This window comes from Phyllostomus discolor, chromosome 3, assembly GCF_004126475.2.
Source record: "Phyllostomus discolor isolate MPI-MPIP mPhyDis1 chromosome 3, mPhyDis1.pri.v3, whole genome shotgun sequence".
NCBI lineage: Eukaryota > Metazoa > Chordata > Mammalia > Chiroptera > Phyllostomidae > Phyllostomus > Phyllostomus discolor.
This window is the reverse complement of record NC_040905.2, coordinates 39109638-39127600: the sequence shown is the minus strand read 5'-3', so window position 1 is coordinate 39127600 and position 17963 is coordinate 39109638. Positions and strand designations below refer to the sequence as shown.

Sequence of the window (17963 nt, the reverse complement as noted above, 5' to 3'; positions counted from 1 at the left end):
TCTTATACATGCCAACTTTAATTCAGTTTTAATGCAAGGGGTATAAGTAGAGTGCTTATACATGCTCAACATTAGCCTACCAAACCCATGCTCAATGGTGAGGGAAGAAATGCACATGGATAAAGATGTAAAGACAAGGGTAGCAACAACGTGCCTTTAAGCCAATGCTATTGTTAGTGCCAGTAAGAAATAGATGACTATGTTAAGCAAGCAAGGCAGTGCTAGGTATAGAGTTTTAATTACTACGATAAAGACTTTGAACCTAATCCTTTAGATCTCAGTGTTCAGTAACTGTCAAGAAAGGAAGATGTGTCAGAGTCTTTGGGAGTAAAAACCCGTTAGATGATTTCTTGGAGTGTACTTATCAGAATCATTGCTCTAAACAAGGGTGGGGCACTGTACATGATTCTGTCACAAGCACTGTGCTGAAAGTGATACTGAGCAAAACCACACTTGAAGGTCTACGGGAAGCACTGGTGGGGTAAAAGGCCAGGAAGCAATGTATAATCCAAAGACAAGGATTTTATAGTGAGATTGATGTAGTTTCAAATTCCAGTTCTAGTTACCTTATTGGTTCTGTGACTCTAAGCAAATTACAACCTATCTATACCTTAATTTATTCATGGGTAAAGTAAGGAAAATAATACCTATCTTAAAGGGCTGTGATGAGAATTAATGAAATGAATAAGTATATATGAATATTAAAATGAATATAAGAGCTTTGGTCTATCACTGTTTATTATAATCATCATCATCATCATCACCTAGCAAAGACAAATAGTAATTAAAATCTGAAACATAAAGTTCTTTAACTTTAGTTCTGACTATTAAAAAAATTCAGGTCTTAAAAAATCACTACAATTTTAAGAGGGCATATGTTCTCGGAAGTTACAAATATTACTGACCATAAATCATTTTACAAATTAATACAATGAACATTTCCTGAATGTACACCACGTGAAATGTGCTGTGCTGTGTACAGCGGAGAGACAAACACGAATAAGAGATAAACCCTAATTTCTTTTATAATTCAGAACAAAGGGCAAATTCAAGTTTTACCTGACTGACTCGATTTACTTCTTCCTCTTCTTCCTCAGCTTCCTCTCCAAATGAAAGTAAACTAAAATTTCTAATTAAAAAGAGGAAGAAAGGAAAACAGAATAAAAGAAAATCAGCAAGAAAAAGTTAAATAAAACATAAATATGCTATTTTCAAAAAACAGACTAGAACTTACAAGAAGAAACACATTCTAACCATTTAACAATAGGCAATATTACTTAGTATTCAGTAGAAATACACTAAGGATCCATGTTTTCGACATAGTGTTACGGTTTTGGCCTTACACCACAGATGTTTCCTATGTTAGACTAAACTAATGGCTAAAAATCCATTCTGAGCACTACCATTAAATAACTAAGTCAGGTATGACAGAAATAATTAAGCTTTTTATATTTATCAAAACTGGTTAGCAAAATGAAGACTTCTAAAAAACTAATATATTACACTACAAATGGGAGGCAATTAGTCTGATGTCTTCTAAAATATGGTTTAATATTTTAAAACTAGTAAAGTAAAATTATTAAGTAAAAAAATAAGCAAAATAAGCAATAAACTTAATTTAAAAAAGTAGCCCATGGGGAGAGAAAAACTAAGTGTCTTCTTTAAGCCTTCAAACCAAAGATATCCCCAGGACGATCAATAATACATGACTAAGAGTTTTCCTCAAATATTGGAAAAATAAAAGATATGACAACAAAAGAAGAATTTTTATTTCAAAGCCTAGATGCAATCAATGACTACCATATCATCCCTAATATATTTATTATGAATTGAAAACAAAAATAAAAACACCCAACTTTTAGATTTGTTGTCAAGATAAATTATAGAAATAAAATACTGTATTTGAACATAGAGTGACCTTTCACTAAAAGATAAATTACTCAAAATAAATGAATCAAAATGTAAAAAGAAATCAAATATATAGATATATATATGAAGTTACTTTGCCACAAGACATCAACTGTTTATTAAAATGTCTGCTTCATATCTGAGAGTTTATAAAAGCAACTTAACTTACTTACATTGGTGGGTATCAAGGAAAAAAATGATTATGTATTGAATACTATACTACTGGGCATTTTCAAATTTAATTTTTAAAATTAAATTCTCATTTAATCTTCATGACAACCATGTATTTTATTTATTTTAATCTCCATTTTATTAGATGGGGGAACTAAAGGCCAAAAAGGTTAATAAACTTTGCTTCTTAGGCAGGATTATACTTAGAACTATCTGAATCTAATACTTTAAGTACATTAAATCCCTAATATAGATTCTACAATTCAATAAATTGTAGAATGAACTGAATGAACTGAAATCTAACTCTCTGACATCTATTTTAATAAAACAAATAATATAAATACCATTCATAAAATCCTAGAACTTATTATAAAAAGAAATTTCTACGTTTTGAAAACTATCCTAAGAAAATAATTCAGATACAGAAACAGTGTCCTGTTTAAAAATAGTTATAAGATTAATTTAATAGCACCAAAAAAAGAATGAAAAGTTATGTGAACATTCAGTTATATCCTTCATAGCTTACTTTCCAAGCTCCTTATGCTGAGCATATATTAATTGAAAAATCAAGTAAAAAACAAAAAATTCTCAAGAACTCATTTATATAAATAATTACTATAGTAACCCTATCTATTTATATTAACACAAATTTTATATGGACATCTGAGACAATACTTAGCTTAAGTTTAGGTTGTATACTGTATTTGGACACAAAAAATGCTCACTTAGAAAAAAACACACACATTCATAATTCAGCTATCTCCCTGGTCCAAACCGGCCGCCCTCTCACTAGCAAACAACTTTTACAAAAGGAAATTAAGCAAACTATACGAATCAGTGTTGCATTTCAAGCTGAAGGAAAATCTTACTACTGTCATTACTTTGTGCCTTTGGGTTTCAATTCCTTCACTTTCTCCTCCGGTTTCTCTTTTTTTGGCTTTTTTATTTCTCTTGGAATGATGTCATCAAAAGGATTAAACAAAACCTGTGAAAAGAAATATGTTGGAAACATTATTCCATTTTTAACTTCAAAAAAATGAACACCAGTCTTTAACGGAGGTGGCGTCAGTGTCTGTGTGGTTTGCTCACACAGCCACCACCAGTGCAGCGAAACGGACACCATGTCAACAGCTCACACTTCCGTGGGCTCACTGGGTTATCATATAACCCCACACGCTATTAAGTAAAGGACACTTTATCCCTATTTTACAAAAGGAAAAAATATCTAAGAAAATTTTATAGATAATAACAGGGACAAAATCAGGTGTTTTGACTCCAAATCAAATGTTCTTCAAGACCACCCCCAATGGCTTCCACTATGAAGGGTCACTTTTGACTTACTGAGGAAGTCACTTCACTGGGTTAAATAAACCTAATGCCTCTAGCTTTCCATTCTGAATTAAGCTTTTCATTCATTGGATTATCAGCTAAAGTTTTATCTTAGAATTCAAAACCTTTAATTAAAAAACAAACTTCTTAATCAGAAACTGTGCCTAAATTACAGAGATAAAATCTGAGTTGTGACTTAATTTAGTATAAAGCCTTCACCTGATAGTTTAAAAACAGTAATAATCAATTTCTCTTAAATGACAATTTAAGTGCTTTATCTTATACGAGTCATGCTCCTACCTCACAACTTTTTATTCTGTGTGGATTAAGTGGTCTTTCTTCATCATCGGTGTCTACTTCTGCCAGTCGCAGCATGTTATATATTGTGTCCCCCGTAACCTACCAAATTAAAATAAAAATTTAGCAAATTATTACATTCATTCTTTTAAATGAGGGAACACTTCGAAAATACTTCATATTGTTATATAAGAGCATATGCATTAATTAATTAATGCAAATAAAGCAACTTCATCTTAAGAGGAAATAGCATACATGAAATTCTACCCCTCAGTAAAATGTTTGGGAAATTTCAAATATATACTTAATATCACCTTTTATTAAAAATTAAAATATAGCCCTGGCCAGGTAGCTCAGTTGGTTAGAGCACAGTCCCAATATGCCAAGGTTGGGGTCAATCCTGGGTCAAAACACAAAAAAGAATCAACCAACGGGTGCATGGATGGGTGGAACAACAAATCAATGTTTCTCTCTTTCTCTCTCTCAAATCAATAAAAAAAAGAAAGAAAAGAAAAAAGAAAAACTAAAATATAATGCCAAATAGTCTCTTACTGAATGATAACTTTTCATTCAAACATCATAAATAAATGTAGACTTCAGAGTAGGGTAGAACAAGCAAATAATAACAATGGGGTAAGTACTTTGCAGATATTACCTCATTTAATCCTCACAAACATCCTAGAAGTAGGTACTATCATCATCTTCCTTCTCCAGATAAAAAACTGAGGTTCAAAGAAGTTCTAGAGCTGAAAGCGACAGCCTTTCAGAATGCTAACCATTATGCTCTACTTTATCTCTGATACATAAGTCATATAACATCAACTATAAACAATGGTGCAGAATGCCAACCTAAAACTCATTTGATCATAACTTTGATTATTTTAAGTAATAGGAAATAAAACCTACGAACGTCCAACAACCCGTGTCAGAGTGGCTCAGCTATGCCAATGCATATTTCTTAACTCACGTTGCTAGTATTAAACAATAATATTTTACTGCATGCTTTTTAGCTGACTCTTTTTATTCAACATTTCTCAAAAGTTTTAAAATAATACTAACTTTACATTTGTGCTGTTTGTTTTTTCATCATCACAAAATCCAGCTTTGCCTAGGACCTGGGAAACAATTCGTACCGAACCAGCAGAGGGAGCTGATACACTAATGACGTCTAACGTGCCTCAGACAAAACACAGGGATGCAGTATTTATGAGAAGGGAGAAGAGTAAGAAAAGAACCTTCAGAAACTCTTTCTACAGAAAACTGTTAAAAATTCTATGCAAATGACATTCCCTGCTATAATGCTGATTGTGTGCAGGATTAAATAGATATTACTGAAAGTAATATTTCAAGCAAACAGTTTTAATGTTAACATAACTTTCACTTTAAACTTAAGGGAATTTATCATTAGCAAAATAAACTTTGTACCATCAAATTTTATTACCTTGGTATCTTTCTAAAAACATAAAAACAGTATGAGCTGAGTGACATAGTAGCTGATACAGTTAGTGTGATTTTAGAAAAAAGAAATATTTAAAGTCATAACCAATGCCTTATTGGAAATAAACAAAAATATTCAGGTGGTCCCTCACAGTTCATTATAACCGGGATCTATTCCAGCATATTTGAAGGTAAATAAATATTCTAGGGAATAATTTGTGAAGGCAGCTCTTAGATAAGTTGACCATATATATCATAGAAGCCTAAGAAGATGAACACAAACCTTTCCAAAGATGGTGTGCTTATTGTTAAGTTCATCTGCTCGACCCAGGGTAAAGAAAAACTGGCTGCCATTATCATGAGGACCAGCATTTGCCATGGCAACCAGTCCTCTCCGATTAAAACGCAACCGTGAGTGGAATTCATCCTGAAGCATGAAAGAGAAAAGATTTAGTGAATGACCTCAGTTAGAAGGCCCTTCATATTCAGCTAATCTGCATGGGCCCCATACAGCTTCTAATAAATATGCTGAAGTTTTATTTAACTGTTTTTCAAATATAATCAAATCCAATGTTTACTATTCCTTCAATGCTATTAAATTTGACTTCAGTAGCCTGTATGTTCTAAATATGCTCAGCTACAAATTTAGCCTATTTCACGGAAAGCTGCCTACTTACATAGAGAAAGGGTACTTAAAAGGGAATAGATTTCTAAGAGCTATTCCCCAATTTTTGCCATCCATCAAAGTCATCTAAGCTTATAGAACCTCTATTTTTTTCCCCAAGAAAACTACCTTTGAATCACTGCACAGTCTGCAACTATTGCCCCTCCTCATCCCATTCTGAAAGTCAGGAAACAACTACTTTCTTCTTTTTTTAACTCAACAAATCTACTATGGTTATGTTATGTGCTTTACTGTGCTTTTTAGAGTACTAAGTTGAATTTTTTCTGAACTGGCAATGGTCGCATGTGCCATTTTTTAAAAGGCCAGTAGCAAGCCTGTTTAAGGTGGTTTTCTTGCTATGGTCAGACTACATAACACATACATTAGTTTTTTAGTTAATGGAATTTCTATCCAGGCCTGATACTAGACTCATTTATACTACAGCAATGTTATATAATCAATGCTTTTCAGAAAGGAAGTTAGTTATTTTCCCTCAATTAATAATTTTCAAGAGATTTGAACTCAAAGGATAACTATGTATACTGTATTAAAAATGACCTAATTGGAAAACTGACCAAAATAAGTTATTTCTTGAACATGATTAGCAAACATCTCAATTCAGAAATAAATTATCAAAAAGATCTATTCTCTTATACCAAATAAGAGAATAAAGGAATGATTCCTACTAGATTGAGGCTCTAAAATCGTAAGACATCTCAATCTGGTAAAATATAAACATCTGAGACACTTTTATAACCACTCCACATTTTCTAAAGACATTATCATCAGGAAATTAAAGCAAACAGTTCAACTATTTTTCTCAAGAATCAGATAGTGACCCAGTCAAACATTAAAGGAAACTCTGTCCCATTAGTATAAACATAAAATCTTTAAAAGAAACTCCCATATTTTAAGAACTGCTAAGGTTTACTCATTCAAAAAACATGATGGTGGTACCATCAGACTGATAAATAATCCAACTTTTAGCTTTTAGTTGAACCCACTGTTATTCTTAAGAATGACATTAACTCTTTTCTTTTTAAGATCCATGTTGGCAATGTACAAATTACTGACTTATTAATATTCACACTTTTTCTCTCACAATTTTATGTTGCTGCTTCTTTTTCCCTTGTGATTTCCTATTCTGGTGTGCATTTTGTGCAACAGAGGTCTATCTATGGTGTAAAATTTAGACTTAACTCTATTATGCACTAAATTGTACTTCCCTCAAATTCATATTTTGAAGCTGTAACCGCCGATGTGACTATATTTGAGATAAGGCCTGTAAGAAGTTGATATGGGTTAAATGTGGTCATAAGAGCAAAGCCCTAATCCAACAGGGCCGGTGTCCTTAGAAGAAGGTGAAGAGACACCAGAGCTCTCCCCCTTGACCATGTGAAAACATGGCGATAAGACAGCCATCTGCAAACCAGGAAGAGAACCTTCACTGGGAACTGAATGCCAGCATCTTGATCTTGGACTTCTTAGCCTCCAGAATAGCAGGAAGTAAATTCCTGTTGTTTAGGCCACCCAGTCAGACGTAGTCTGCTACAGAGGTCCAAGCAGGTTAACACAAAGTTCATACAGTATTAAATAAAATGTTTTAAAATGGAATGGCATATGCAACGTTCTAAAAATGTTTTGCATTTACGAGTTGCAGAGATCAGATACAGGCAGATATCAGGAAATACGTTATATAGTCCTTAATTTTTTACTCACTTTTATCTCTACCTGAATTCAATCTAGCATAAAAGTTTATGATAAGACAATTTAGAAAGAATGCTTGATAGGGTAAGTGCTATTCTTATACCTGCATAATTTTAAATATGTGATAGACACCTGATTTGGGGCACTAATGTGAAATGTATTTTCTTTTTGTGGGGCACAGTCATTTTCAATCAAATAACCCAAGCTGACTTGCAAATGAATAACGATGAGGAATTAGGTCTCACCTTGAATGGGGCTCCATAGATAGACTCTCCACCAGTTCCTGTGCCAGTAGGATCTCCCCCTTGGACTATAAAACCAGGCACTACTCTATGAAAAACGGTCTTGTCGTAATATGCTGAAAAAAAAATTATCAAAGTCTAAAACAAAGTGTATCTATACCAGAGTAAATACAACTAGCGTCATAAGATTCCCCCCCCCCCAAATGTTAAATAGGTTCCTAAACCAAAACTTTTTCTTCCCTACTCATTATAAAATATCTTCTCAAAACACCACATTTTCTACAGAAACCATGGTGGTGGTTGTTTTTGTTGTTTGTTTGTTTTACTTATTTTAAGGATTTTCTCAAATTCTGGATTACAATTTTCAAAATAAAAATTAGAGTTTTGGTACATATCAGTGGTCTCAACTGGGGGCAGAGGGAAACACTTTTGTTCCCTAGGAGCTATTTGTCAATATCCAGAAGTACATGGTTGTCACACAGGAGAGACGCTACTGGCACCCAGTGGGCAGAGGCCAGGAACACTAGTAAAAACCCTACAAAGTGCAGGAGAGTCACCACAACAAAGAATTACTGGCCCAAAATGTCAACAGTGCAAAGATCGAGAACCCTAGTGGAGACAAATGCCTCATTTCCTAATCTTTCCTCTTCTCCCCATAGAAAATTAACTTCCACAAACAATACAGAAACCCCAAATATATCAAAATAACTCACTGACAATAGGTCTAGCATCATCAGTGCACTGCCCCCTCCCTGAGAAATTTTCAATAAATAAAGAATCAACACAACATATAATTAAGTCAAATCAAACTCTCAGTAAGTTTGCTAAATGATTGAAATTATTTATATTTTATATAGATAAATTATTTGGAAGCCACAGACATACAAGGGGATCGCATATGATCTCCTAATAGTTACTGTCTGGAAGCTAGCATCATTAGGGAGGCTTCACAGAGAGAGAAGCAGGGAACAGCAGAATCAGGGCAGGTCCACGAGGGAAAGCATGAGCACAGATTCTGCTGAGGGTGGAAGGGCAAGCATTAGGGTTTGACTGAATCAGAGAGTTAATACTAATAAGTAGCAACAAGGACTAATACGCATAAGAAAAGATTTTCCAGCATCTTTAGTCATGAGGGAAACGCATATCAAAACTACAATGAAAGACTACTTCACACCCACTAAGATGGCTATCAGTCAAAAAAAAAAATAGACAGTGAGGAAGTGGAGAAACTGGAATCCTCCTCCTTGGTAGTGGGTTGTAAAGTGGCACAGTCACAGGAAAAACTGTACTGATACAATTGCTGAGCTAATTCACGAAGTACCCATTAAACAGGTACTTTGTGACACCATGAGGTTCAAAACATGACTCCAGTTTATCATAATTCAGAAAGCACTACAATGCAGTACTTGCAGGCACCCTCATAATTATTTGTTTGTAAAACAAAGGTGGATTATAAAATCCATTTTTCAAAAAAAATTATTCTGTAATCTAACAACTTTATCCCGTACATAGGATGGACTGGAAGAAGTAGAAAGGAAGAGCCACGGATTTTTTTCAATCCCTTCTCCCAGTGAGGAACTGTTGGGGTATAATCACAAGAGCTCCCCAGGGCAGACAAGTTCTCCTGAGTTACAAACACACACTGTAAAAACCAAGAGGTGTGAAAGTATCTCTCCTATATCCCTAGGTAACCATTTACTTGGATTAACACTGTATGTAGAGGTAAGGAGGTCTGAGTTTTATTAGGTAATCTTAAATTCAATTTTTTATTGAGATATAAGTGACATATAACAATACATGACTTTTGGGTGTACAACATAATGATTGGACACATTCAATATTGTGAAATAATCATGAGTGACAACGTCTAGTTAACATCTGTCACCAGGATTGTAATTTTTTTCTTGTGATGAGAACTTTTCAGAGCTACTCTCTTAGCAACTTGCAAATATGCAATACAGTATTAACTATAGCCACCATGCTGTACATGTAATTTTCTCATTATAAAACTAAAAATATAGAGCTGGCTGGATTGAGCACGAGCTGTGAACCAAAGTGTCGCAGGTTTGATTCCCAGTCAGGGCACATGCCTGGGTTGCAGGCCATGGCCCCCAGCAACCACACATTGATGTTTCTCTCTCTCTCTCTTTCTCCCTCCCTTCCCTTTCTAAAAATAAATAAATAAAATCTTAAAAAAAAAAAACAACTAAAAATATAAATTAACTCACAGAGTTGTTCTGAAGATTAGATAATGGAGAGGCAACCTATTAATTTTCAAGTTCAACACAAATATAGTGTCAAACTTGAATATTTTTACTTAAATTCTACAAATTCCTATTCAAATCTGAATGTAAAACATACTCTAGTCTATATCAGAGAATGAAAATAATCCCTTAGGCCCATAGTATGCCGTCAATCAACATTTTTTGAGCACATGATCATATCTGCTTTATCAAAAGATCACTCAAACTTCCAGAATAGAGAATGGATGGGATGCCAAAAGATGAGAGAGAGATGGAGGGAGGGAAACCACTTTTGTTCTAAGAGTCAAGTCAAAACATTCTTGAAGTGAACAGATTCACAAATTCTCTAGGAAGTTGGATAAGACTCAGAAATCTATTAGATGTAAAGGAAGAGGGACTTAAAAGGTCTTTAATTACTTGTGCTTTCAATTTTTAAAGTTAAATATACTTTTCTCCTATGTCTTTTTTTGGTAAAGATTTTATTTATTTATTTTAGAGAGAGGGGAAAGGAGGGAGAGAAACATCCATGTGAGAAACATCAGACAGTTGCCTGCATGCGCCCAATTAACACAGACTGAACCTGCTACCCAGGCATGTGCCCTGACCGTGAATCAAACTAGTGACCTCTTGCTTTACAGAACAACACCCAAGGAACTGAGCCTCACCAGTCACGGCTTCTTTTCTCCTATTTCTTATTCTTTCAGTGATGTTAGATTTTTACTTTAAGCTTTTCCCCCCTACTTACAGTCTTCTTGGGTGAATAAAATTATTATAATACTATGTATATTGACTAGGGATTTTCTATACTTCTCTACACTATAATTTTGTTTATTATCATAGCTAGAATTTCAAATTTTCATACCCACTATTTTTACTTCCTTGTGATTTACTAATAATCACTGTTGAACTATGCATTTATAGTTTTCCATTTCTTTGAAATTTATTATTAAATCACTGTTGAATTATGCATTTACAATAGTTTTATAGATTACTATGTGCTATATAATAGATTTTGCCACTCGCAACAATGCTTTCTTTTTAAATTGCATGTATCATTCCTGTGAGTATTTTAAAGAAAGGGGTGTTTATTTCATTATGCATGTTTATAATATCCTCCAGAATTTTCTTCACTATTGAAAACAGAAAATTATATATACCTTCCTTATATATATATATATCTTCCTTATTGTAGAAGTTCCAAACTGGCTGTTCTAGTTTTAGTTGTTCCGGTATTAGTCGTTCTAGTTTTTATTTGTGGCTGTATAATCAATGTGTATCATCATATATTTTGATTGATTATATTTCTGCCCAAGTACACAGAAGTAAGTACACACAGGAATAAATACACATGAGGTGATGGATATGTTACGAAACTTGATTGTGGTAATCATTCCACAGTGTACATGTATATTAAGTCATCACATTGTACACCTTTAAAAAATTGTGTTGTATAACTAAATAGATACAATTTTATCAACTATCCCTCAATAAAACCGAAAAGCAAAAAACTCAGGACTTCCCTTTAACTGAATACTGTTTTAGTTGACAGCCCTATCTGAGGCTGCGCTCCCACTTCCTCGTTTTTATTCATTTACCTTTTAATTATGGAACCATGTTTTCAAGCAAATACTGCTGTGAATGTCACAAGATCTAGGAATATTATTATTGTTAAGAAACGCTTAATACAAATAAATCATAGAGCCAGAGAAGTAAAACGGGGTTCTCTGAATTACGTTTTTTTAAACCTTGGCTTTACTCATTTAGGAGTGTATCGGCTTAAATCACTCTGCCTGGACCCCTTGTTGTCCTATGCAACGGTATTTTTATCTCTCAACTATTCTATTAAGAGAATTGCTCTGCTTATTTTTCTTATTGTTTTTCTTTCTTATTTTCTTCTTGTCTTCTTAGGAAAAGGGGACTAGTTTCTTATTGTTATAATAAGTCTCACCTTCACCTAACTTAAGAAATGTATTTCTTCTTCATTGTCATATTAGATCCAGATGTCTTCTGTTTCTTCCATTCACCTGGTCACGGACTGTAACTTACCATTCATTCTTTCTAATGTTTTTGTACTTCCACTCTTCTACTGTAAAATTTGAGCTTTTGATTCCTCAAAACTCCTTTCCAGAAACGAGTCTGACTTTTCTGTGTCTACTCTGTTTCTTAACTCTGTTGACAGTTATTTAAGGCTTCTCTGACTCAACTACCTGTCTGACTCAATTTCCTTCCTGCCTGCCATAGCAATTATTAATAATGGCCTTTGCAGACATCTTTTTTCTTTAGGGGCAGGGTCTGGGTATATGTGTTCCTTAAATCTTCCCGAATAACTACCTTAGTCTAATTATCTATTGAGAGAACTCTCCTGTACTCTACTCTACTATTGGATACTTTTGAATTCTCTTTCACATCTTGCTTTTGACTCAAAATGCTGTTTAGAGGAAAATAGAAAGAACTGGAAAATAATCAAGGAGACCACAAAGGATCGAAGTTATCATTTGGTCAAATAGTACATTTATTTCTCTGTTAAAGATACATAGACTTATTTTGGGGGGAAATTTTTTATCTCCTCTCTCCCTTTCCTGACACATGGCTCAACACCACATCACTCATATCAACTCCTCTTGTTCATTACCACTATTTAACATCAGTCTTCAACGTTGTAGATGAATACACTGCAGCTTATTTTTAAAGTAGCAAAGTTTCCCATACAGAATGAAACCCAAGAATTATGATTACCTTCTAAACAAAGCTGAATGAAATTTCTGCAAGCTTTAGGAGCTTCTTTTGACCACAACTCTATATCAATATCTCCAGCTGTAGTTTTCAATAAAACCTGTAGAAAGAATATAACTTCATTATATCAGATCATCCTTTTGCTTGATAATCAGTTGAATGGCCTGTCAACTTGTAGCATTCACTAATGAGTCTTCAATTTTAAAATAAAAATTAGAAGCTTTTCTTGGCTTTTGTTGTTATACTAAAAAAATTTCAGCTATTCATACAAGTCACTGTACATTATAGCTTTCAAATACCATTTTCAGAAATAATTTAAGATTTACAATTTTTATTATTTTTTAATTTAAATTATTTTATAATTTAGGATTTAAGAAAAAACAGTATACACCTCGTTTAATCACAGGAAAAAACACATTCATTAAACAATCAATAATTTAAACTTATTTTAATTAAGACTTTTTTTATAGAACTTCCAATAAAACTGGTGTAGCAAATTGAGAAATTAAAGAACAATGAACATATGAAATTGTGACACTATAAGACAATTTTACAATTACACTTTCACATATAAACACTCCACTTTCTCATTAAAAATCATGCCATTCCTAATTTATGAAGGAATAGTCTTAATCTAATTCTGGCTTGTATATTATTATAATGGAAATCACCATCTATAGTCAACGGGATCCTTTGATAGCCTACCTCCCACCTGCTCATAAAGTCAGTTACGCCCTAGCGCAACCAGCCATCTTTCAATAGCCAGAACTCCTACTGAACCCATGGGAGGAAACAGCCTATAACGTCCTATTAATAACCAGAAATAACCAAAAAGAATGTTCGACTCTGAATTTGAACATTATGGCACAGTGGGGCTTCAATTTCTCTAGGATCACTCTTTCCCCCACAACATACTGAGGTAGAGCAGTATCAATCATTGATCAGTGGTCAATTGTGACCGTCACCATCATTTTAGAATGTTCTTGCAAATAAAAAGTATGCAGTGTGACTATGTGTTTTAAAACATGAGACTGATTCTCCTGGGAAGTCAGTATCAAGATAATTATTTTGATACTTTTTATTTTCCAAAACTCCTTTATCTAATTTAGACAAAGTTTTTGCAGTTAAGCGCCCCCTCCCGAACCTACTACACAGGTGCCCCGAAGAATTGACAAACTGCCCAGAGTCTGGGAGCCTGTTAATAGCAAAGCAGGAATAGCACTTCTCTCTGCTCCCTCCTCATCCAGTGCACTTTTGGTCAATTGCCTTTCAATTTGTGTTTCAGAAGCCCGGATTATATTGCCATAATTTATATAACATTGATGAGTTTGTTGTATATTTTGGGCTTTTATAGCTCCATTGTTCTTTTATAACTATTCTTCAATAAGCAAGGGGTTGGAGGAGGTGGAAATATGTATATTATAGGAGCTTTTAAAATGGATTCCTGAACCCTTAAAGAAATATAAAAGAGCTAGAAATGCAAACGCGCATAATTTTCTCAATGAATCCATTACACTTCCTCTACAAAAAGAAGGGAACATTTGTTGAGTGCTTTCCATGTGTCAGCTTCTGTGGCAAACACTACAAGTCTTATCTATTTTAATCTTCACCTACATGGTAGGTACCATTACTCCCATTCTACTTCTAAAGAAACAGAGAGTCAGAGAAAGTACTATATGCAAGGTCTCACAGTGAGCCACTGAAGCCCAAGGCTGTCTGGCTGCGAAGCCCATGCTTCTAAACCACCATACTGCCTCCACCAAGTTCTCAATGAACTCCTCGCCATACAGGAAAAAATAGTCCATCAAGCTCAAGGGCCTGCCACAAGTCTAAAAAGAAATCCCCAGTTACCTTGGTCTGAACTGATTTAAGTAGAGAACAGTGCCTAAACCAAAAGCAATCACATACTGGCTGGACATAAGCAAGGTCTTCTAACTAGGTTTGGCATGAAACAATGCCCCAAAGTGATAATCCATATCTCTTACACATGGTGACAAGCCAACCCAACTGGATTCTCACTCTCCTGAGAAGGATATATTTGGGATTCTGAGGGGCTAACTCCCTCTACCTCAGACTGTGTAACACCTGATTTTCCATGAGGTCTGACATACATCCAATCTTAAAAGTACAGTACACCTAAAAACACAATGTCTTGTCTTACTTCATTATGCCCTCATAAGCTTGAAATAAAGATTGTTAAAGGGAACCTAGACATGTCTTCTCTTCCTTGCAATTCTAAAGCAGTGATCTCCAGGGTTTTTATGAGTGTGCATCGCTATTAGCAAAAAAGAAAAGGTGGGTGGGAGGGAGGTCAGGATTTGGAGCACACATACCCAAAACATGTATATTTAAATACACGTAGTACTATATTATTCTAGTATTATATTATAAAGGCGTAACACAAAATAAAAAAAGTAAAGGATTACAAAACAACACTTTTTAAAAATAATTCTTAATGTAATTAATTTTCTTTCCTAATGATACAATGAAACCATTTATTTATAATAGCTTTATTGAGCTATAACTCACATGCCAAACAATTCACCCATTTAAAGCAGTTTTTAGTATAATTCAGTTCAGTTCAAGTCACAGTTCTGCAACCACCACCATCATCTATTTCCAGAACATTTCATCACCCCCAAAAGAAGCCCTGTGCCCATTAGCAGTCACTCCCCGTTTCCTCCTACTCCTATCCCATGGTAACCATGAATCGACTTCCCGTCCCTATGGATGTGCCTACCGAACGTTACATACAAATGGAATCATACAATATGTGGCTTAGGTGCCTGGCTTCTCTCACTTAGCATAATGTTGCTTTCACATTGTAAAGGCCCATCTTCCAGTCCTACACACTTAATTTTTAAATGTCTTGAAAATCAGAGTGGCTTTATATTCTTAGTGATAAATATGTCAAAGCACAAGACTAAGTTTACCATTAACAATAATAAATAGAAAACAATATTTTAAATGATTTTCATAATAATTTATAATTTCTGAAAGACTTCCCATGCTAAGGCATCAGCTCTACCCTTTTCTTGTGGGTTGCTTATGTTCAATCTGAAACTTGCGAGTGCTGGTTCAGTTAATCTAAATGCCATGGAATGTAGACCCATTTAGCAAGGCATCAGGAAAAATTACATCACAATATGTAAAACGTGACTGACTAACTGAACTTACATGTTCCTTTTTATATATAAAATAGTGCATTTAAACAAATAAAGGAGAAAATAAATACAAACAAGTACATAGATTTTCTCCCCGTATCTCACGGATGGTCTTGCACACCCCTGAAGTGTACACTACCTGGTTTAGAAACCACCACTCTAAAAACAAACTAGTGCACATAACCCCACCCCCTCTCCAGGCTCTAGAGTCAGTTGTCCAGATTCAAATACTGAGCCTTTTGCTTACCAAGGGTAACAGACCTTGGGCATGATGTCTATTTCTGTGACTAAATTTCCTTATCTAAAACCAGGAATAAGAATAACCTCATAGGTTTGTTGTGGTGACAAAATGAGTTATTGTACATATGCTCCTTAGAACAGCACCTGACAAATAATAAACATTTAAAAAATGGGAGCTATTACTGTTGCCATTATTATTTTCATACAATTTTTTTTGGACACAGGCTACTTACATCTTGTAAAAAGAATGCATATATGGATATGGTTGGGCCACCTTCTTACCAGGGTTTCTTAATCTTCACTGATAAGCCACTGAATTAAAAAAAAGCCACATGACTCCCTCCTCCTTTGCCCATACATTCCTATTGGCTGTCACTATTTTGTCATACATCAGTGGCTCCTTCAGTGAAAGCTCCCAAACAGAGCAATACTTTGAAAGTACAGTGGTATCTTGGTACTGGGAACTTGAGACAAGTGCCAAAACTAACAAGTACTAAACGATAAAGCACTTTCTCTCGAGGAGTGGCATAGCGACTCATACAAATTCTAGCAAGTGCGACAAGTTCTGAGCAAGCGCCGAGTGCTATAACATTTTTTCTTGTCAAAATGCGACAACTGCAAAGTTTGATGAGTTCTGAAGCCAATGAGTACCAAGGTCTGACTGTAAAATGTTTCTTAAGAATAAGTATATGTTCATATATAATTTAGATTAAATTATTATATCTGGAAATTTAATCTTCAGTGGATAAGGAAATTTCTATCAAGTAGTTTTTTTATGCCTCATTTTCAGAGGCCAGAGTTACAGCATAATAGCAAAGCACATTTATGGAAAATTGCCAGGGGTCACCCCGCATTATTATGTATTAATTACTTCCCAAGGTGATATACTCTGAATGGAGGAATTTTGGCCTGTTTATTCTTAATATCTCTACGGTGGAACCTTAATTCTTTAACTTAATTTGTCCTGGAAGGCTGTTGAGAAGTGATTTGTTTGAAAACCAAATATCCTTTGTTTGTTGCCAAAGAGGCCTGTGACTGACCACACAGACATCAGTATGAAAGGGTTATCAAGTTGACAACTGAAGTTTTTTTGTTTAACAGCTGAGACAGTTCTCCCATGAACAACTTGGTCAAAAACCAAATCGTTCCACAAGGGAGGCATTCAAGAATTGAGGTATATCCTTTCAGTAGTTAACGTAACATTAGACAGTATAAGCACTAAGCATTTATTGAGCAAACTTGTTATTACGTCTGCTTTGAATTCTTTCCAAGCCAACCTTTTTGCCCGTCTCTCTCTGGTACAGAACTTTGAAGCTTCAATGTCTTCAATCAGCCTTATGCTGGAAAAAGTCCCAAACTGTTTTTGAAGCAAGACTTGAGCCATGCCTGTTGCTCTCCCTCAGTCCAATTTTATTCAGAAAAAGGGCAGCATTTATCACAGTCTGCATATACTTATTTGCATGATTATTTGATCAATATATATTTCACTCAACTAACCCCATTATAACAGGGACAATGCTGGCTTTTCTTTCCATGGCATCTCTAAAACCGAGCATAGAGCCTGGCACGTGCTAGATGCTCAACAGACATTTGTTCAATGAAACATTTCTTGTTCAGATGTGTACCTTTGTTAAAGGTTTTCATCTTTATGACCATGTAAAGCCTTCCTCCAGAGTCAATCAACTAAACTTGTCCTTGACCAGCAGCTGTATAATCTCAAACTCACTGATGCTTATTAATACTTTTAGAAGAGAAATACAGTATTAATTCATCCATTCATTCAGTACATATTTGAACTTCTCCTACCACGTATCACACACCATTAGAG

General features: G+C 34.6%; 1 protein-coding gene across 1 annotated transcript in view; it reads right to left on the bottom strand.

Moving 5' to 3' along the window:
* CWC27 (CWC27 spliceosome associated cyclophilin) overlaps window positions 1–17963 on the bottom strand; it is a 171724-nt gene that overhangs the window by 152026 nt on the left and 1735 nt on the right. Inside the window, exons 2-7 of the mRNA XM_028528674.2 lie at window positions 12735–12831; window positions 7759–7871; window positions 5426–5569; window positions 3709–3807; window positions 2961–3064; window positions 1060–1129 (exon numbers count right to left, since the gene is read on the bottom strand). Coding sequence (XP_028384475.1) covers window positions 1060–1129; window positions 2961–3064; window positions 3709–3807; window positions 5426–5569; window positions 7759–7871; window positions 12735–12831 — 627 coding nt within the window. The remainder of the gene's footprint in view (window positions 1–1059; window positions 1130–2960; window positions 3065–3708; window positions 3808–5425; window positions 5570–7758; window positions 7872–12734; window positions 12832–17963) is intronic.